The sequence below is a fragment of the Myodes glareolus genome, chromosome 5 (assembly GCF_982192425.1).
Source record: "Myodes glareolus chromosome 5, mMyoGla1.1, whole genome shotgun sequence".
In the NCBI taxonomy this organism is placed as follows: domain Eukaryota; kingdom Metazoa; phylum Chordata; class Mammalia; order Rodentia; family Cricetidae; genus Myodes; species Myodes glareolus.
This window is the reverse complement of record NC_142030.1, coordinates 17,294,433-17,317,172: the sequence shown is the minus strand read 5'-3', so window position 1 is coordinate 17,317,172 and position 22,740 is coordinate 17,294,433. Positions and strand designations below refer to the sequence as shown.

The 22,740-nt window shown below is 42.9% G+C and overlaps 2 protein-coding genes across 2 annotated transcripts in view; one reads left to right on the top strand and one right to left on the bottom strand.

Moving 5' to 3' along the window:
* Adss2 (adenylosuccinate synthase 2) overlaps positions 1-6,059 on the bottom strand; it is a 31,881-nt gene extending 25,822 nt beyond the window's left edge. The window contains exon 1 of the mRNA XM_048436448.3: positions 5,772-6,059. Coding sequence (XP_048292405.1) covers positions 5,772-5,957 — 186 coding nt within the window. The 5' untranslated portion in view covers positions 5,958-6,059. The remainder of the gene's footprint in view (positions 1-5,771) is intronic.
* Positions 6,060-11,188: 5,129 nt separating this feature from the next.
* Positions 11,189-22,740, top strand: part of Catspere (catsper channel auxiliary subunit epsilon) — a 120,881-nt gene continuing 109,329 nt past the window's right edge. Inside the window, exon 1 of the mRNA XM_048436452.3 lies at positions 11,189-11,315. Within this exon, the coding sequence (XP_048292409.3) occupies positions 11,251-11,315 (65 nt within the window). The 5' untranslated portion in view covers positions 11,189-11,250. The remainder of the gene's footprint in view (positions 11,316-22,740) is intronic.

Here is a 22,740-nt window from a genome sequence, read left to right as displayed (position 1 = left end):
GACCGAGCCAAGAGGATCATTAAATCCCAGGCCAGCCTGAGCCAGAGACTGACTCAAAAAATAAGCAAGAATATTTTTAAGTTAAGTTTCTTAATAATTTGAATATCACATCACAGAGCTGTGCAAAAACTAAACATTATAACAAAACAACAACAAAAAATCTCAGAACAAAAACTCCATGTTTTCAAAGCAAAAAAACAAAGTTTCCAATGAATCATTTTTTGCCTTTACAAAAATACATAGCTAATTTTCACTGTTTTTTTTCTAGAATTGAAATAATAATTTGACTCCAAAAAACATTTGCTCCAGAAAAGAAGAGGTCTATAGTACAGTTGAAAACTACTAGTACAGTTCAACTACTGTTGAAAAATATTTTATCAACAAGAACAATCCCAAATTTTCTGGGTGTTTTCTTCTGTCTTGTATTCCCATACTGATGTGGGATTCCCCCTCTATCTGCTAAGAATATGTCTTATTACTATTGATTAATAAAGAAGTTATTTTGGGCAATAGTTAGCAGAGTAAAGTCAGGCAGGAAATCAGAACAGAGATAGAGAGAGTAGGTGGAGTCAAAGAGACACCATGTAGCTGCTGAAGGAGAAAGACACAAGAATGGGCCTTACTGGTAGGCCACAGCCTCATGGTGATACACAGATTAACAGAAATGGGTTAATTTAAGATATAAGAGTTAGCCAGGGGGGCTGGAGAGATGGCTCAGTGGTTAAGAGCATTGCTTGCTCTTCCAAAGGTCTTGAGTTCAATTCCCAGCAACCATATGGTGGCTCACAACCATCTGTAATGAGATCTGGTGCCCTCTCTGGCCTGCAGGCACACGTGTAGGCAGATATTGCATAATAAATGAATAAATATTTAAAAAAAAAAAGAGTTAGCCAGGAATATGCCTAAGTCATTGGTCAAGCAGTGTTGTAATTAATATAAGTTATATTACTCAGGTCTGGGTGTCCAGGTAATGAAGGAGCAGACTCCTATGATACTATACGAAATTAACTTCAGGTCAGCATTAAGAGTATGTTCAAGTCCCCTTCTTCCCCCTTTACAAATTGAAGTAAACATGCCCCTGGCCACAGTACTGATCCAGACAAACAGTAATCCAACCTGAGCCAATCAGCATCAGAAAGCCAGGATTTAAAGTGCTAGAACCCATGAAATGCTGCTGAGATAGATAGATCCCAGAAGCAGCCCTGGCCACTCCCCTCCTCCACCAGACAAATCCTAACTTTGCTACAGTTTCTTTCCATTGTCTGTAACAAAGAATGCACACGATTCAGGAAACAAGCCCAGTACAACAAGGTAAGTATACCTTTGCTCTCGAAGTTCACATCTTGCTCTAGCAATAAAAATATACATAAGATAAAATGCTGAATTTTAATAACATCTCTATGGTGTCCAGGACAATACTTTTAAAGCATGGCACTGCAGGATATAGGGATGCAATAACAATACTTAGTCATCTTGTAATTGTTCTCAGACTTTCCATGAATACCCTTTCTCCCTAACTGGATCTTAAAAGAACTCAGAAGACAAATGTTTTGATTTTTTTTTCTTTCTGTGCTCTAAAAACCAGAACCTACCAAGTTCAATTTCACACTGTAAGTTCAGACCAAATATTGTTGATATATCTAAGTTTCTGATTTTTAAGTTATAAAGGTTCTGGGGAAGTTTAAAAGGCGGGGTGTGGGGGGGGAGGAAGAGGAGATGGGGACAGGGACAGGGACAGGACACGCTGGACTAAAAGGAAATGAAATCAAATCTGCAAAAATGACTCCATTCTTAATGTATTAGACCTTTCTATTCCCTCAAGTTACTCCCCTCTTTTTAAACCTTTACGTGAGTTCCTGCTGTGATGGAGATGAAGGCAACCTCTTGGGGGTGTTATGAACATAAAATAATGGCATCTTCTTTTACAATAGCAAAAGCTGAAGTGCCAAGGAAACAATTTCATGTACAAGTCCCAGAGGCTCTCAGACCCCTTAGTTACTCTGAAACAGTCTGGCTCTCTTTGTCTTTATGGCTTGAATATGTGGACACTATTATGATCAACAGGGCTCCAAATGAATGAAGGAATGGGGTTCCCACTATAGATTAGAGTAAAAAAATCACAGGGCCCTTGTCTAATGTTCAAACTTAAGAACCTGATAGCTTGAGTCAAAGGTTACTATCAGATACTTTCTTGGTACTGAAACTTCACTTTTCCAGATGAACTGTTTCACCAAAATCTAGCACACTTGTCAATCTATAACAATAAGCACCCTTTTAATCACTAATTTCAATTCCAAAGTTGACTATTAAGTTACTAATAGAACACTGATTAAACTATTCAACATAACCAGATATACTAGATTAAAAAATACATAAAGGTATTTACCTGCATTATTTTTTAACAAGACGTGTAAGTGCTTGGGCAATCTTTGGAGAGTTGAAGACATTCACCATTGTGGTCATTTTCAGTTTCAGATACACAAATGTGAAAATGATGACAGTCTCAGGTTTTGTTTTGTACCTTAAATTTCCATTACGAAACAACTCACAATGAAAGCAGGAAACAGCACTGCCTTGAAGGGTCTTACTTAAGAAGTGTGGACTCTAAGCACCAAATTCCAGCATCTAGTTTTACCTAGGTAAACCACTGTTACCAAGGTAACCAAGATTACCACCCTTGCTTTCTCTAAGACCACTACATAAGACTGGTAACAAACACCTCCAGTCCAGTCTCTCTGTAGTTTCTACTCAACAAAATAAAGGAAGCAAATATACTACTTATCGGGGAAGAACAGTAATAGGTTTACTAACAAGCTACTTCTGTGCTATATCCTGTTTCCACATGCTACCTAACCTTCCTCAGCCCTGCCCTGGCAACAACTCCGTTTACACAGCAGTGGTTTCCTAGACTAGGAGTTTCTTGTGGGCACAGGCTCAGACAGTCTGGCGTTTCCACTGCAGAGCTCAGTGTTGTCCTGTAGATACAAAATACAAAATGTCCTGGGTGAATCATCAGTCTGCAGCTGGTCCTCTACTTACTCTCCTTTCCATTAAAAAAAATCTTTTGATTTAAAACTAAAGGCAGCACAACAGTGATGATCATCCCTTGATTCAAGTCCTATACATGCATTTATGAGTCTAGAGTGCCTACACATTTATAAATAACTATCTATGATCCTGAATTGGAAGACAGGCCTTAAGTGCTCCAATGACAAAATGTCATTAGCTTCGCACCTACTTTCCCCCAAAATGTATCTTATTATTATTATTAAAAAGTATAGTAGTTAGGAAACATCACTCATCCTCTTCTCCCCTTTAAAGCTAGATTTCAAGCTACATTTTATGTGAAAGAATTATTTCGTGGTTCTATTTGAAATATGGATACATTTATATACACATATATAAAACACTCTGGAGAAATGGTGTGTAACAATAACAAGGGATATATTTTATTAATATAAACCTCTTTGAATGTATACTTGATTAGCACACAGCAGCTGAACAAAATGGTAGATCTCATACAACACTTTCACACAGGTGTCTAATGTACTTTGCTCATATTTGTCAGCCTCTTTGATCCAATCCCCTTTCTCTTCCCAAATAGTTCTATTTTCATGAATTTTTTGAGATTCTTTGGATGAGAAAACAAGCCATATTTGTTTTTCTAAACCTGAGTTATTAGCATAATGTTCTCCAACCCCACCATTCGCCTATAAATGACAATTTTCTTCTTGATGGCTAACACTCCACTTGTCAAATAAACTCAAATTGGTCCAGGCTCAAAATTCCTTTCCTACAATTGGCTGTCTCCATTCTCTATACATTCCACTGTCTTCAGAGTTACAACCTAAAACTAACGTCATTAAGTAGACACTGGGTTACTAGTGCTGGTCAAATAAGCTACAGTTACCAAGATGAACCACAAAAGAGAAATGCTAGAGAGTCCTAGTGGCAAGGGGCACTTGGAAGGCGGAGGTAGGTGGATCTCTGAGTTTTAAGTCACCCTGGTCTACAACCAGGGCTACAAGGAGAAACCCTGTCTTGAAAACAATAAACAAAACCCAAAAAGAAACGCTTAAGTCTATTTTTTATCTACCTGCAGTTAATGAGAATAGTAAGAATCCTAATGATGGGCTCTTAAAACATACAAGAAAAAAATGTAAGGATCATGTAAGTAGTAAGTTTATCAGTGTGGAAGTTTGACTGATCACTTATTTCTCCACTAGCCTCAGGTAACTCCCCAATCACATCTCTGAGCATTCCAAAGGCATCAGATCAGACTGATCCATGACCTCCCTAAGAACACTTTCTTGGTAACATAATAACACCTTCAGTCTACAAACTGATCCTATAACTTTTTAAAGGTATATTATACTGAGAACCTTTTGGATAAATACTACAATGGCTACAACCTTAGAATCTACAATACAGCTGGACCTGTGAACTATTTCCAAGTAAAAAGCCAAGAAGGCCTCAAACCCACCCTTCTAACCACCAAGAGTTTAGGCACTTTTCTAAGTCTTCAATCCAGCGCACAAGACCTGATTTTAAACACGAAATGGTAAAGGCTTTGCTTTGGAGCACTCCCTATGGCAATGTGAGTCAGAATACCACGCCAACCCCTTGAAAGCACCATTAAATATGCATGCTGCCAGACAAGGTGCAGAAACAGGTGAAAAGGAAGAATGGGTGGGAACGCCGCAGTTGATGCCATGGTTAGCTCGGCTAAGAAAAAGACAGGGTACGTTTCTGCACTCAATAAAAAGGAAGTCTAGCTTTTTACAGCGTCTAGCTTTTTACACACCTGCTTCTGCATGGGATTCAATTTTAGGCAGAAAGCTTTCCACCAGGTCCCTCGCCTAACCTAGACCAACTGCGCATCAAGACACAAAACCATGCACATTCAGGAAAAACAAATATTCTTACAACCTAAACATGCCGCCGTCAACTGCAAACACTACATCTTCTTTTGAACACGGGTATGCTCATCTATTTTGAACTCTGAAGCCGGGAGACAGTTTTCTGAGAGCCTTTACAAAGGCCTCGCCTCTAGGCTGCTTCAAAGCAAACGACAAATAGGAGAAAAGAAAAGAAAAAAAAAAGCTAACATTGAAAACCACGTGTCTCCGGGTAGGAAGCACTCGATTTCCCGAAAGTCAACTTTTTATGTTACCGGAACATTGTAAATATTTCTAAATATCCAATTTAAAATCTGTATCTACTTGCTCACACTCACTTTTCAACGGAGTGGGGAATTCCTTCTTTAGGGTCCAATGAGTAAAAAAAGATCTCCCTAAATATAATTTAAGGGATACAAAAAAAAGGGGGGGGACCCAAAACAGTCCCAAAGCTCCGCAGCGGAATCCGATGTCAACAAAGTGGACCGAAGGAGGAGCGGTTCTGCGTGCCGGGGCCTGCAGGTGGGGCAGTGGTGAGTCTCGGTTTCTGGGAATTTGAGGGAAAGGACCCTCCTTCGGCCGCCCCGGTGGGTGGGCCTCGCCGGGTCCACACCAGGTCCCAGCGGGAGTCGGGAGCAGGCCTCGGGCGACAGCCCCCTCCACTCCGCCCTGCAGCAAACCGCCTGTCCGGTCCCCAGACCCCAAAATGCTGCTCAAGCGTCGCACATCCTCCAGGCTCCTCCAGAGTTACCCAGAGCGCCACCCGAGACTCCAGGGCAGGGGCTCCCCCGCAGCTCCCGGGCCAAGGGGCGCAGCTCAAGGTGACACCTCACCGCGCCCGGGCGTCTCCCGCCAGGGACCGGCTCCCCTCACCTGGCAGCGGCAGACGATGTCGGCATCCTGGGCCAGCAGATCCACCACCTTCCCTTTGCCCTCGTCGCCCCACTGCGCGCCCAGCACCACCGTCACCCGGTTCCCTCCGGGCGGCGCCCTGGGGCGGCCGCAGTCGCCGTTGGGCAGGGAGGAGGCGGCGGCCGGGTTGCTCTCTGAGATCGACATGGCTCCGGTCAGGCCAGAAGAGCCTTGAGGAGACGCGGCGGGCGAGCAGAGCGTGAAGCCAAGTGCTGTGCGGCCGCCAAGCACATGCGGAGGAAGAAGGAGCAAGAGGCCGGCCCCGCCCCCGCCCCGCGGGCTGCCACCCTCCCGCCAGGCCCCGCCCCGTGCACCGCCGCCCGCTCAGGGCGGTACCACTTCGCGCAGGCCGGAGCCTCAGCACCGCCTGCAGGCGCCGCGGCCTCAACTGCCGCCACCCCAGGGCCGAGGCCACACCCTCTCCTCCAGCCTGGCGCGCGACACAGCCGCGAACCGCGCGAGAGCGGCGAGCGGGGGGCGGGGCTAACAGAGCTCCGCCCTCCACAGCCCGCCCACCGGCCCCTCCTGGGGCTTTCAAACTCCAGAGGCGCGGAGGGGCGTGAGGGTCGTGAGGGGCGTGAGGGGTGTGGGACTACAACTCCCAGCATGCAGTGCTGCGAGGCTGCCGAGGCGCGGCGACGTGGTGTCACGGTCTGTCGGTCTCGGTCTGTGAAAGCCAATTTTTGTTTTCTCTGTTTAAAGACTTTTGCTAAGGGATGAACTACCCTTACAAAGCACCAACGGAAATACACAAAAAGAGAGAGAGAGAGAGAGAGAGAAATTACACGGAAGCTGGAACGGAGCCGAATGCGTTTAGAACTGACCAAGGGGCTAAAGTGCTAGCTCAAAAGCAGTGGAAGTGGAGGACTTTAGGAAATCGAGAGATCAGGTCCTGACTCTTCTCATTTTGCAGTACCTGAGGCACAGAGATGAGTCAATTGCCCACGTCATATCCGTAATGCACCTGTTTTTTTTTTTAATCCCCACAACCATATTTTATAAAGTAAAATACATCCTTTCTACAGAAGAATTTCTTTCCTTCCGCCTGCCCTACCCCCCTTTACCCGCCCACTTTTTCCCTCTGGAAGTGTTGGAAATCAAATCCAGAACCTTGTAATTTGAGCCGAATACTCTATCACTGAGTTATTCCCCATAGGCCTTCACACTTTTATGTAGGACTTAACGTGCTCTAATGAGGCTCAAAATGGTACCTTGAGCATTTTCTTTGCAGATTTATAAGCCTATATGTTTCCTGTACATTTAGTGTTTCAGTTGTGGCTGATTGATTCTAGAGTATGCCTATACTGTCTATCTTTTTTGGGGGGGTGGGGGGTTCGAGACAGGGTTTCTCTGTACCTTTGGAGCCAGTCCTGAAACTGGCTCTTGTAGACCAGGCTGACCTCGAACTCACAGAGATCCGCCTGCCTCTGCCTCCCGAGTGCTGAGATTAAAGGCGTGCGCCACCACTGCCAACATACTGGGTTTTAAATTAATTTTTAGTGCGTGTGTGTGCACAGGCTCATGAAGGTCAGAAGAGGGTTGGAGTATGGGTGGTGGGGGCTGGGAACTGACTCTAGATCCTCTTGAAGAGCTGCAAGCGCTGCAGGAACGCTCTTAACTGCTGAGCTTCTTCTGATAAAAAATGCTTTGAAAAAACACTAATACTAAAGGACTGGGTATGTAGCTCACTGGTGTAGAGTGGCGATTGCTTACACGTGCAAGACCCAGAATTTAGCCGGGCGGTGGTGGCGCTCGCCTTTAATCCCAGCACTCGGGAGGCTGAGGCTGAGGCAGGCGGATCACTGTGAGTTCAAGGCCAGTTTGGTCTACAGAGCTAGTTCCAGGACAGGCTCCAAAGTTACCAAAGCTACAGAGAAACATTGTCTCAAACAACAACAACAACAAAGACACAGGATTTGATACTCACCATTACAAAAAATAAAAATGTAATAGAATTGTATTCTGTGTACTGTCTCCCAATGTGGGTACACTGTCGTGGTTTTGGAGGGTCCGTAAAACTCAGTTTGGTATTTGCTATTTCTCTTATTCACATGCTAACCTGGCCAGCCTCTGCTTAGATTCTGAGCTGGAACCACGGTAAGCAAGCCTACTGTTTCTGCTTATTGTGTTATCATTACACATTGAGAACCTACTACGTATAAGACTCCTTGGCATGGGTGACACAGTGAAACAAGGTCACTAGTGGAGACATGGAAAATGATTTTCCACTTCTGTTCTCCTGGTTCTGATATCTGCCCCTTGATGGCTCTTTTAGCCTTGGCCATTCCATTTGAAAAGTTCCTCCGTTAGGGCAAAAAGCGGTCAATTTTCTTGAAACCACAGTAGTTAGCTTTATAAATCTAAGATCATTCATTTTCCTAGATTTCTGCCACACACCCCTAGACACTATTAATGACTGCCCATACAGGATATTTCTTAATATCTAGCATTCTTGACTAATCACTTTGCAGTCCTAGCAAAAGCCCATTTGAACATTTAAAAAAAAAAAAAAAAAGGAAACCTTTCTACACTCCCCCTACACCCCTCCCACGCACTTCCTTCCCCATAACAACTCCAGCCTGTGTGCAGATGGCAGGCTCTGACCTTACAGGACCTCCCTTGTAGGTTTTCCTGCCAAGCAAGGTGTTATTATACTGTCTGAAGTCCCGCATGGCCTTGTCTGTCTCCCCTTCTCACCCAGGAATTTCAACTTTAACCAGAACTACTAGCGCTTTCATTTCTGAGCTCTACAAATGAGATGGTTAAATGACTAACGAGCTATGCCTTAAGTCCAACCTAGGTCACAGACAGTCCCAATTAGTCAGGATCATCTGGATCCATGTCTTATCTCCTCTAGCACTCCCTTCTCCACCTGCAAGCCAGTACAACATGCTTTGATAAACCAGTCTGCCTCCATCTCAGGTTTCAAAGCCAAAGCCATCTTCTAGTAAAGATAAACTAGCTTCATTCCTGATTATGGTTAAACCCGTTTCCTAAGGACTGAGCTATTGCTCCACCTATAAATTAAATACAAATGGTTCAGCACTGCCTGCTCCAGGAAAAGGCAACATGCCTTTATTTCAAAAAGTATAATAACTCTCTTACAACCCTAACTTTGTTTCAAAGGTTATTTTGACTGCCTATGCCTATCTTGTTGTGTCTGCCCGTTGTTGTGATGGCCCGGTGTTGTGTCTTCCTGTGATTGTGACTGCCCGTTGTTATGACTGCCCATTGTTGTGACCACCTTGTTATTCCCTCCTTGCAACAATGCCTTTTTTCAGGAAGTTGTTAGGCAAAACTTGTTATGCTTATGTTCTGCTCCTCTAACGCCAGTGAGTTTGCCCACCAAATTTCCTGCTTAGAAGTTCCCTACCCCCAAGTTATAAAAACTATCTTCTGTTATGTCCAAATCCATGAAGTCCCTGCAAAAGCCAACAAGGAGACCAAGTCCTGTATGCAAAAGCAAAGAACCTTTATTTTAATTAAGTTTGCAAATTTGGTCTTTCTGCATGTCCAATGTATTGGAATAACCAGAGAACCCCAAGCTCAGTTAGAATTGGGTTTTTATAGTAGTCAAGGTGGGTTTGAGGGGTTTCTGAGGTTTTAAGACCCCTGGTTGATTGACTGACATTTGTCTAGGGGTGTCCTATTGAGTATGTTCTAGCAGGTGTTCCTATCTACAGCGGTTGGAATGCCAGGCATTTCCTTTGAATGGTCTGTTCTTGGGTGAAGGCTTGTGGTTCTTCCTGAAACCAGGCATTGCCTGAGGGCAAACTACTGAGACTCGGGCATCCATTTAAATTTATCAAAGGACCAGAGTTTTATTCTGGCAGGTGACAGTGGTTGGAAGTAAAGAACTTCCTTTGGGTTACCTTCCCATACTTAGCTTATCACGGATGGCCCGCATGTCTTCCTCACATCCAGCGCTAACTCCTCAAGCTCTGCCTTACTGGGAGGCAGCCTGTACATACATACATACACACACACACACACACACACACACACACACACACAAAGCTTGCTTTAATTGTTTGCTTTCAATAATTTGGCCATGATGATTTGGGTAGGTAGTCTTTCTCCTCCCAACTCTGAGATTAACACCTTTCAAAACAGTCTCTTCAGAGATAGAATTCACTGGAAAAGAAAAACACACCAGCTGGACAGTGGTGGCACATGCCTTTAATCCCAGCACTTGTGAGGTAGAGGCAGGCAGATCTCTGTGAGTTCAAGGCCAGCATGAGCTCCAAAGCTACAGAGAAACCCTGTCTCAAAAAGAAAGAAAAAGAGAGAGAGAGAGAGAGAGAGAGAGAGAGAGAGAGAGAAACACACCACCCCGTACTTTCTTTAATACTAAACTTTAGTTGTAGACTAAATGGCTCCAATGCCTCCAAATCACATGTAGCTATTGGTTGTCTTCCTCTCTTAACCGCCACACTTGACTCCCTTTTAAAGCACTGTGGCTTTCTGTTTCATCAATAAACCCACTAACTCTGCTATACTCCTCCCAAAATTCTTTCAGGGACTGTTTCAAAGACAGAGGTGTCCTTGTGCTAGCAACCCTGGGGTGTGTTTCCTGCTTACAGTGACGATAGAAAAGAATGATGATACAATTGCTGTCTTCAGCTAGTAAACAAATTATAATGCTGTTTGATAACTGAGCTTGTCTCAAGTGTATCAAAATTACAAACTCTTTGAAAGCAAGAATGCTGTTGTATGTATTTGGTTTTTAATTGCAGGAACACACATGACATTCATCTCTGTCCATTTTTTCCTCTTGAAAATAAGAAAAATGACTTCTGCTTTTTTTGTTCTGCTTTTTAAATAAGATATAATATTTTATTAATGATTTGAGAGTCTCATATATACTATGCTGGTTAGCTTTGGTCAGCATGACACAAACTAGAGTCGCCTGCGAAGGGGAACTTCAATTGAGGAATCGCCTCCATCGGACGGACCTGTGAGCAGTTCTGTGGCTGCACATTTCCTTGATTAACGATTAACGGCAGAGGGCACAGCTCATTGTGGGTGGTGCCACCCCTGAGCAGGTAGTCCTGAGCAAGCCGTGGCGAGCAAATCAGCAATCCTCTATGCTTTCTGCTTCAGTTCTGAGTTCAAGGTTATCCTCAGTTACCAAGAGCTTGAGGCCAATCTGTGCTACATGAGAGACTATATGCGGGAGTGCGGGGGAGGTGAATCATCTATAGTTTCTCTTTTATCAGGCCAACTCGGAGTTTTCAAGGTGCAGTTTTTTGAATGAAAATTGGTCTTATGTGTTCACTCAGGGGCTGACTTTCCGGAGACCCCACGAGTCTTCCCCCTGCGCACGCGCACTCACTCTTTCCCGCCTTGCGCGTGCACAAACCGACTGGGACGCCGGAGCGTGCTAACCCGGCTGGCGCTGCGGAGACGGAGACGGTTGCTAAGGGGTGGAGTTGGCGCCATGTCGGCCGGGGCAGTGGCGGTGCTGCTGTGGTGGTTGAGCTGCTGCGGCTCGGCATTGTGGAGGTAGAAAGATGCGTCCCGGGCCACTAGCCTTGGAGATCCCAGCTGGGTCTCCAGCTCCCCAGAGCTCCTCCTGGACTCAGAAGGGCGGTGGTACCCTCATGTTTTGCCTTAGATCATTAAAAAAAAATGTTATTTATATATAGGGATAGAAAGACGGATAATAGAGATACATACATACATAAATACATATGTAAGGCCATTTACATGAAAGTATATGATGTACTTTGAGCATATCCTCCGCATACCTTTATTTTCTGCTGTTGGAGACTGATGCCCAGCCCACCTCCACCCCGCCCATGAATTATTCAGTTCTCCCTGTAGCTGTACCCTATGTAGAGCCAGAGATGGCTAGGGAGGAGAAAGGAGGGACATTTCACTTCTGACTTATTTTAAGAAAGTGAAGCAGTGGTTTGGGAGACACTATTTACCAAAATAGAAGTGCTGTATAAATCTAAAGTACTGATTTAGAGACCAAAGATGTTATGAAGTCCTGAGAGATCTTTAATGCAGGTTTAGTTGTTTTTGTTGTTGTCCGGTATTCAGTAATCACTAGCTAGAAAGGGATATCAAAATATTTTAGGTTTTAACGCGAGTTATAATGCACCTTTAACTAGAAAAAAAAATCACATTCTTGGATTATGCTATATAACAATAAGTATTATTCCCCCAAATTAACATTTAACACGACCAACAAGAAGTCAAGCAGCTGTAAAGTTTTCTTTTTCTTTTCCTTTTTCTTTTCTTTCTTTTTTTTTTTTTTGTGAAGTTTTCTTTACAATGAGAAAGTAGTAGTTCTCTTACATGTCATGTGACTGGTGAAGGTACAGAAGAGTGGCCATAGGCTAGCATGATGGTGCACAGCACTCAGAATGCCAGGAATTCAAAACAAACGTAGGCTAAATAACTCTGTAAAAATATTTTCTTAATTAAAAGTCGAATACAGGGGCTAGAAAGGCGATTCCATGGGAGGGGGGAAAACCAGCTGCTCTTCTAAGTACCCTGCTACTATTTCCAGCCCACTGACTTCTTACAACAGTCTGTTAACTCCAGTGCTAGAGCATTTGGCGCCCTCTTCTGTCCTCCGCGGGCATTGCATTGCATGTATATGGTGTACAGACAAAGGCAGGAAAAAAAAGATTACACATTTAAATAAAAACTCTTATATTTCAAAAATTAAATATAAGAAAGGGTAGCCATTGGAACAGATTCGTGAGAAGGAGCAACAGTATTGTGTTCTGAATTTTTTAAGCCTTTTTTCACAGTGAAGATAACGTTTTGTGGGTTGAACACAGTCTTAAATTTAGAGCGCTCAGCACACGCTAACAATAAGTCACCGGTGAGAGTTTGAGAGTGTTAAAGATGACCTGTGATCTCGGGAAACTTATGAGCTCTATTGAATTTTTGTTTGTTTTGTCTTGGACACCGGAGAAGTCACCAATGATATTTAAAGGACAGATAGCAAATATATCGGATGTTTCCTAGCAGTAAAATCTATGCTGTATCTACTGAGACCTGTGCCTTACTAGAGGACAGCACTCTGGGTGTGGTTCCATGATGATAAAAATGTATTTACTGGAAGGGACACTTTGACTCCCAGGCTACAGGAAGTCATCCCTGGTCACTATATTCATGACTAAAGGATGCTAAAGTCCAGCTCCACGTTGGCGGAAAAAATGTTACAGAATACTTGAACTGCATCTTTTAAAAATATTACGTGTGTGTGTGTGTGTGTGTGTGTGTGTGTGTGCGCGCGCGCGCGCGCGCGCGCGTGTACATGCACGCAGGTGCCCAGAAGCTGAAGCAGAGTGATTTGGGGAAGAGTGTTGGATAAAGTAGGAATGCCACATAAATGTAAGGAAATATAATACCCATATAAAATATTGGTTTGGAGAATGACGAGCCTGTGCTGTTGTGCTAAGGCATTGTCCACCTTGGTTTAATTTGCTTAGTTAACTATTGATTTAGAGACAAAGTCTCACTGTGTAGCCCTGGATGGGGTGGAAATCACTTTGTAGACCAGGCTGACCTCAAGCTTACAGAGCTCCATCTGCTTCTGCCTCCAAAGACCTCGGATTAAAAACAAGTGCCACCTGCCCAGTCACTGTCTACTTTTTTCTTTTCTTTTTTTTTTTTGAAAGTAATTTTATTAAATTATAAAAGTTTCCATTTACGCCCCTCTTCCCAACACCCTCCCACTCCCCCCTCCCTCTCCTCCTCCCTCTTTGTCCCTAAGGGCAGTCAGGGTTTCCTGCCCTGTGGGAAGTTCAAGTTCCTCCCCTCTCCCTCCAGGTCCAGGAAGGTGAGTATCCAAACAGACTGGATCCCAAAAATCCAGTATATGCAGAGGAAACTAGTCCCAGTGTCATTGTCAATGGCTTCTCAGAAAGACTCCAGGCCAGCCACATTCAGAGAATCCGGCCACATTCAGAGAATCTGGTTGGATCACGTGCTCGTTCAGTTGCAGTCCAACTGGCCTTGGTAAACTCTCATTAGATCCGACCCCTTGTATCAGTGGGTGATAGCATCCCTCGCAGTCCTTCGTCATTTTCTTCGTCCTTCTGCTCCTCATTTGGATCTTGGGGGGCTCAGTCCGGTGCTCCAATGTGGGTCTCCGCCTGTATCGCCATCCAACGCCAGATGAAGGATCTATGGTGATAAGCAAAATATTCATCAGTATGGTTATGGGCCAAGGCCGGTTCAGGTACCCTCTCCTCTGTCCAGAGAACAATCTGGGGATCTCTCCTTGGACCTGGGATCCCATATATAATCAAGTTTCCTGTAAACCCTAAAATGACTCCCTTAGTTGAAATATATTCTTCCCTGATCCCATATTCATCCTTCCTCCCTTCCCCCCATCCCGGTCAACCGAGCTTTCTCCATTCCTCCCCTACTCCCTTCTCTCTAACCCTCTCCCCTTCCAACAACCCTCCCACCCCCCCTCATGCACCCAAGGTTACCTGGGACTCTTGACTATTTCCTACCTCCTGGCGGATAGCTAAATAATCTTCATCAGGTTCGTCTTCTTATTTAGCTTCTCTAGGATCACGAATAATAGGCTCAAAGACCTTTAATTATGGTTAGAATCCACTTATGAGTGAATACATACCGTGTTCCTCTTTTTGGGTCTGGCTTACCTCACTCAGTAAAGCGTTTTCTATGTCCATCCATTTGCATGCAAAATTCAAGATGTCATTATTTTTTACCGCTGAGTAAAACTCTAATGTGTATATGTTCCACACCTTTTTAAACCATTCTTCTATTGAGGGGCACCTAGGCTGTTTCCAGGTTCTGGCTATTACAAATAGTGCTGCTATGAACATAGTTGAACAAACACTTTTGTAGTATGTTCGGGAATCTCTAGGGTATATTCCCAAGAGAGGAATTGCTGGGTCCTGAGGGAGGTTGACTCCCAGTTTCCTGAGAAACCGCCACACTGATTTCCACAGTGGCTGCACAAGTTTGCATTCCCACCAACAATGGATGAGTGTTCCCCTCATTCCACATCCTCTCCAGCATAGGCTATCATTGGTGTTTTTGACTTTAGCTATTCTGACAGGTGTAAGATGGTATCTCAAAGTGGTTTTGATTTGCATTTCCCTGATCGCTAAGGAGGTTGAGCATGACCTTAAGTGTCTTCTGGCCATTCGAAGTTCATCTGTTGTGAATTCTCTGTTCAGATCAGTACCCCATTTTTTAATTGGGTTAATTAGAGTTTTAGTGTCTAGTTTCTTGAGTTCTTTGTATATTCTGGAGATCAGACCTTTGTCTGATGAGGGGTTGGTGAAGATCTTCTCCCAGTCAGAAGGCAGCCTTTTTGTCTTACTGACAGTGTCCTTTGCTTTACAGAAGCTTCTCAGTTTCAGCAGGTCCCATTTATTCATCTTTTCTCTTATTGTCTGTGCTACTGGGGTCCTACTTAGGAAGTGGCCTCCTGTGCCTATATCTTGTAGACTACTTCCCACTTTCTCTTCTATCAGGTTCAAAGTGGACAGATTGATGTTGATGTCTTTAATCCATTTGGACTTGAGTTTTGTGCATGGTGATAGATATGGATCTATTTTCATTCTTCTACAGGTTGACATCCAGTTATGCCAGCACCATTTGTTAAAGACGCTTTCCTTCTTCCATTGTATCCCTTTAGCTCCCTTGTCAAAAATTAGGTGTTCATAGGTTTGAGGGTTAGTATCTGGGTCTTCTATTCGATTCCATAGGTCGACTTCTCTGTTCTTATGCCAATACCAAGCTGTTTTCAATACTGTAGCTCTGTAATAGAGTTTGAAGTCAGGGATAGTAATGCCTCCAGAAGTTCCTTTATTGTATAAGATTGTTTTGGCTATCCTGGGTTTTTTGTTTTTCCATATAAACTTGATTATTGTTCTCTCAAGGTCTGTGAAGAAGTTTGATGGGATTTTGATGGGGATTGCATTGAATCTATAGATTGCTTTTGGTAGAATTGCCATTTTTACTACGTTGACTCTCCCAATCCAAGAGCAGGGGAGGTCTTTCCATTTTCTGGTATCCTCCTCAATTTCTCTTTTCAAAGGCTTAAAGTTCTTGTCAAATAGGTCTTTCACATCCTTGGTTAGAGTAACCCCAAGATATTTTATGCTATTTGTGGCTATCGTGAAAGGTGATGTTTCTCTGATTTCCCTCTCCGTTTCTTTATCCTTTGTGTATAGGAGTGCCACTGATTTTGTGGAGTTGATTACTTCTATTGTTTTAGAGACAAAGTCTCACTGTGTAGCCCTGGATGGGGTGGAAATCACTCTGTAGACCAGGCTGACCTCAAGTTTACAGAGCTCCATCTGCTTCTGCCTCCAAAGACCTCGGATTAAAAACAAGTGCCACCTGCCCAGTCACTGTCTACTTTTTTCTTTTCTGTTTTTAGTTTTTCAAGACAGGGTTTCCCTGTGTAACCCTGGCTATCCCGGATCTCGTTCTATAGACCAGGCTGGCCTGGAATTCACAGAGCGTCTGCTTTTATTTTGAGACAGGTTTTTCTCACTGACCTGAAATTGCTCACCGAGTGGTTAGGTTAGTGATCTAGTGGCAGCTGGTGTAGATCCTCTAACGTGGTTAGTATGGAAGCCCAAAGAGGCCAGAGGTCAGAGAGTTTGGGACTTGTTTTTAGTTCATTCAAAATTATTGTGTTTCTAACTCAAAGGTCCCACTTAGTTGTGAATCAGAGTTCACAACAGGTGTGGCTAGTCGCCAGATCTCACGCTCCTGAAATAGGGAAGCAGTTGGTTCCTACCTAAAAACAAAAGTCTAAGGATCCAACTAAGTTCTAGTTCTCTCTATGGAAATAACTTGGGAGTCCACCCAGGGAGTGGTTTGCCTACAGAGTGTTTGGTCTAGGGCATGAGTCAAGGGCATGAGCGAGGAATGTACCCCATGACTTTCAATTTTATGTTAAAGCAGTCCTTTTGTTCTACACCTACCTTTTGAAGTCAGGGGTATATTAACCAGTTGCAAATTAAACACGTATGAATTTTCAGTACTCACTGAAATTCCCTCCTGATACTGTCCTATGTGTTTCTGCGTTGTATTGTTTTTGTTTGAATCTTTGTATCCTTTGCAATATATCTAAATTCCCACGCCTCCATTCTGGAAGAAAGGTAATTTTGTCGACGCTGGTCCCCAACAGGTTAGAAGCATATGTGTGTGCCAGCACACCTGGGTTTTGATTGTGTGCATTTCCCTTCTTCTTGTAAGATAAGCACTTTACTAGCGAGCTAGTACCCAGTCCTTTCTTTCCTTCTTTTCTGCTTTCTTTCTTTTTCTTTGGAAACAGGATTTCTCTGTAGCTTTTGGAGCCTGTCCTGGAACTTGCTTTGTAGACCAGGCTGGCATTGAACTCACAGAGATCCAACCGCCTCTGCCTCCTGAGTGCTGGGATTAAAGGAAAGCACTACCACTGCCTGGCTGTAATATTCTTTGAAAAGATGACATTTTGGTCTAGGGGTATAGCTTGGTGCTAGGCATGCATGAGGCCCTAGGTTCAAATGGCACGGGAGAAAAAAATAAGTGATAGATTTTTCTGAAATCTAACAAAATGAATCTTAAACTGTTTTATTGTTAGCTATTTTGACAGGTGTCTAAGGACGAAATTCTTCCCTGCTCCAAGTTCTTTCTTCCACTAACATGTTGATTTTTTTTTTACAATGTTTGTTAAATAATACTCATGGGAGGCTCTTGTTTTAGAATAAGTTCCTGAACTGGGCCAAACAGAATGAACCGAAATGAAATATTCAGGATAATTCCCCACCCCACCAGACCAAACCCAAGCGGTCACTGAGCTCAGAAAGAGGGAGAGAGAAAGAGCCAAAAAGTCGGCTTCAGTCAGAATCACAAGGACCTCCCTCTGCTTGTTCTTAGAAAAAATAACTGGAGCTGACCTGTCTGTTGTTTTCCATCAATTTCTGTCCCCGTCTTAGAGGTCCCAAACGACCAGTCCACATTTTATTCTCGGTTCCTCCCCAGCCGCACTTCTCTATAAGGCCAGCCCACTCTACTGGGTGTTTCAGAACATTTCTGCTATTTTATGAAATGGAACATTGTCTGTTCTGATACTGCATATGCACACCTGGCTGAGATGTTCCAGTTGCTATGATTTTGTCCTTTGAGGATTTCTTAGCTCCAGTGGAGATAGGTATTTTCCGAAGTGATACTAGCAATTCTGTTTCTTTTTCCATGGGATCTAGATTCATTTTAAAAACATTTTTGATATTTATTTTTTATGTATATGGGTGTTTTGCTTGCATGTATTTTGTGCACCGTATGTGTGCAGTGCCCAAGGAGGCCAAAAAGGGGCACTGGATACCCTTGGAACTGTAGTTAAAGACACTCTGAGCCCCCATGTAGGTGCTGAGAATTGAATCCAGGTTCTCTAGAATAGCAGTCAGTGCTCTTGACCCCTGAGCCATCTCTCCAGGCCCTAGATACATTTTTAAACCAGTACCGCTTATTAGAAAGTCCATATTTTCTTAATTTATTGTACATATAATGTCTGTCCCATACAAATAATCAGTGTGGACTTGGGTCTTGTTTCTTGTTCTGTTCCAGTGGTGAGTATGCCTATTGCCACACCTACATTCTAGTGCTATAATGTCATGAACTTGGATCTCTCAGGAAGGTCCTCCTGAGAAGTCTTAGTCATTCTATGGCCAGAAGTCTTAGTCATCCTGGGACCTGGACACAGTCACATAAATTTGAAAATAGGTTATCAACTATTACATGAAAAATTCTTTTAGGATTTTTTTATGGGAATTGCAATGATTCAAAATGACATCTTTAGGAATATTACATTTTTCTATTAAATCAGCATCCTGTATCCATTTATATATTCTGCAGAAACGGGTTTAGTGCTTCCTCTGCTCCTCTGCACTCATTCTTCTCGCTGCTGGTTCAGAAAGCCCAACAAAAGCAACCTCAGGGAGTTAGAGTTTATTTCCTCCCAGTATGATGGTTCAGTCCATCATGGCAGGAAGCACAAGGCAGCTACAGCTGGTCACATTGTGTTCCCTGACAGAAAGCTAAGGGAGGTGAGCACTGGTGGTCACCTCACTCCCTTTTTTTATTATTTAGTAAGGATGTCCCTATATCCCCTCCATCAAACTGTTCCACCCACAGTTAGTGTGGGGCTTACTACCTGAATTAACCTGACCTAGAAACTCCCTCACATCACACCCAGAAGTCTGTCTCCCAGGTGACTCTAGGTTCTGTCAAGTTGACAATATTACACATCATACCCCCCCCCCTTTAAGGGGTGAACTAGGGCCACAGACTAAGCCTATGCTCTACAGCTGACCTATGCCCCCAGCCCTCTTCTCAAGCCTATGAGTTTACTTTATTTTTCTTATTGAATTTCCAAGGACCCAAAAGTGGCATCTTTCTCTTACTCAATATTTCTATTGGACTGGCAACCCTTGTTTTCCCTTTGAGAAATTGTGTGCACTGAGTATAGGGTAGATGTCCTATCGCTAGGGAGGCAGTCTCTTACATTAAAGACAATTTGGGGGGTGGGTGGGTTGTTTTTGCCTTTCAAGACAGGATTTCTCTATGTAGTTTTGAAGTCTGTCCTGGAACTTGCTCTGTAGACCAGGCTGGCCTCAAACTTAAAGAGACCTAACTGCCTCTATTTCCTGAGTGCTGGGATTAAAGGCATGTGCCACCACCACCCGACTAAGACACTTTTAAATTATGAGTTCATACGAAAGCTAGTCATTTTCCCTCTTTAAGATTTGTGGTGTGTTTCATCCATAGACTTTCCTAATTATATTAACAGTTACTTGGTATAAATCCAGTTTGTCAGGGTTTATCTTCCTGCCTTGTTGAATTCAGTCGGCAAATATTTCCTTTAGGATATTTGTATCTACCTATTTGCGCTTTGGGGTTTGTTCTGTTTTGAGTTGGTTTTAAAAAGAGACATGCATTTTTATTATTATATGTGTGTTATATGTGTGTGGGGACATGTGTGCCTAAGAGTGCAGTGCCACAAAGGCTAGAGGTGTCAGATACCCTAGAGCTGAAATTACAGGCAACTTTTAGTTGCCCACTATAGATACTGGGAAATGAACTCCAGTCCTCTGCAAGAACAATATATATTTGTTTATTTTTTAATTTTTCCCACGATATTTATTGAGCTCTACATTTTTCTCTGATCCCCTCCCTGTCTCTCCCCTTCCCCCTTCAATCCTCCCCCAAGGTTCCCATGCTCCCAATTTACTCAGAAGATCTTGTCTTTTTATACTTTCTACTTCCCATGTAGATTAGATCGATGTAAGTCTCTCTTAGTGTCCTCATTGTTGTCTAAATTCTCTGGGATTGTGGTTTGTAGGCTGGCTTTCTTTGCTTTATGTTTAAAAACCACCTATGAGTGAGTACATGTGATAATTGTCTTCTGTGTCTGGGTTACCTCACTCAAAATAATGTTTTCTAGCTCCATCCATTTTCCTGCAAAATTCAAGCTGTCATTATTTTTTTTCTGCTATGTAGTACTCCATTGTGTAATTTTTATCCATTCTTCGGTCGAGGGGCATTCAGGTTGTTTCCAGGTTCTGGCTATGACAAACAAAGCTGCTATGAACATAATTGAGCACATGTCCTTGTGGCACGATTGAAAATCCTTTGGATATATACCTAAAAGTGGTATTATTGGGTCTTGAGGAATGTTGTTTCCTAAATTTCTCAGAAATCGCCACACTGACATCCAAAGGGGTTGTGCCGCTTGCATTCCCACCAGCAATGCAGGAGTGTTCCCTTTTCCCCACAAACTCTCCAGCATAAGCTGTCATCAGTGTTTTTGATCTTGGGCATTCTTACAGGTTTAAGATGGAATCTCAGAGTTGTTTTGATTTGCATTTCTCTGATGACTAAGGATATTGAACATTTCGTTAAGTGTCTTTCAGCCATTTTAGATTCCTCTGTTGCGAGTTCTCTGTTTAGGTCTGTACTCCATTTTTTTTTATTGGATTATGTGATCTTTTGGTGTTCCATTTCTTGAATTCTTTGTATATTTCGGAGATCAGACCTCTGTCTGATGTGGGATAAGTGATGATCTTTTCCCATTCTGGGTTTTTTTTTTTTTGTTTTTGTTTTTGAGACAGGATTTCTTTGTAGTTTTTGGTGCCTCTCCTGGAACTAGCTCTTGTAGACTAGGCTGGCCTCAAGCTCACAGAGATCTGCCTGCCTCTGCCTCCCGAGTGTTGGATTAAAGGTGTGCGCCACCACCGCCCGGCTCTTTTCCCATTCTGTAGGCTGTCATTTTGTCTTGTTGACTGTGTCCTTTGCTTTATAGTAGTTTTCAGTTTCAGGAGGTCCCATTTATTAACTGTTTCTCTCAGTGTCTGTGTTGCTGGAGTTCTATTTAGGAAGTGGTTCCCTGTGCCAATGTGTTCAAGTGTACTTCCCACTTTCTCTTCTATAAGGTTCAGTGTGACTGACTTTATGTTTGGGTCTTTGATCCATTTGGATGTGAGTTTTGTGCATGGTGATAGATATGGGTCTATTTTCATTTTTCTCCATGTTGATATCCAGTTATGCCAGCACTACTTGTTAAATATGCTTTTTTTATTCGATATTTTTTTGCTTCTTTATCAAATATCAGGTGTTTGAAGATATGTGGATTGATATATGGGTTTTCTATTCGGTTCCATTGATCCTCCTGTCTGTTTTTATGCCAATACCAGGCTGCTTTCAATACTATAGCTCTGTAGTAGAATTTGAAGTCAGGGATTGTGATGCCTCCAGAAGTTCTTTTATTGCCCAGGTTTGTTTTGACTATCCTGGATTTTTTGCTTTTCCAAATGAAGTTGAGTATGGTTCTTTCGAGGTCTTTGAAGAATTTTGCTGGGATTTTGATGGACATTGCATTGAAGCAATACATATTTTTAACTTCTGAGCCATCTCTCCAGCCCCCTCCTCTTTTTTCCCTTTTCTTTTGAGATAAGATCTCACTATGTAGGCCTGGATGATATGGAACTTTCTATGTGAACCATGATATGACTTCAAACTCAGAAATATGCCTATATCTGCCTTTCATGTGCTGGAATGAAAGGCAAACACCAACATGTAGGTGGAAGCTTCCTGTCTCGGAGCTGCTCAGTCCCAAATACCCAGCAGCTTCTTCCCAAATTACCACACAGAGGCTTAATATTACTTATAAATGCTCAACCAATAGCTCAGGCTTATTATTAACTAGCTCTTACATTTTAAGTTAGCCTGTATTCCTTATTTATGCTCTGTCACGTGGTGGTACCTTTTCTCAGTATAGTCTGCCCATCTTATTCTGTCTACATCTGGCTGATGTCTTCTGCCTCTGCCCTTCTCCTTCCCATCATCCTTAGTTTGGTTGCCCCACCTATACTTTCTGCCTGGGTACTAGCCAATCAGCATTTTATTAAACCAATTCAAGTGACAAATCTTCACAGTGTACAAGAGGATTGTTCCACAGTACCAACATGCTCAGTGTACTTTGGTTTTGTTATTAGTGCAACACCAGATTTATGAAAACGAGTCACAGGATGATACATCTTTTCTTATTCTGAACTGATGGGATCATTTTCTTAGTCGAGATTCCCTCTTTACAGATAACCCTGGCTTGTGTCAAGGTGACCAAACCAGCACACAAATAAAATACACTGTTAGGGATACAAGATATTTGGAGTTTACATAAACTTGGGCAGATGTCATGGTGAGTACTTAAGAATATGGTGAGAGGGAAGCCAGAATGAAACGAGAGAGACAGACCCTATTGTAGCTCTGGAAACTACTAGGAATAGAAAACAAGCAAAGAGAAGATAACCCAGTACACAAACAGTGGCTTTGCTCTCCTTGGTTTTATTTTTTTACTTTGTTCTGAACTTTATGATCAACTTCCTCCCCAATCTCAACCAATGGATTTAGGATACTCAAGCAACTCAAT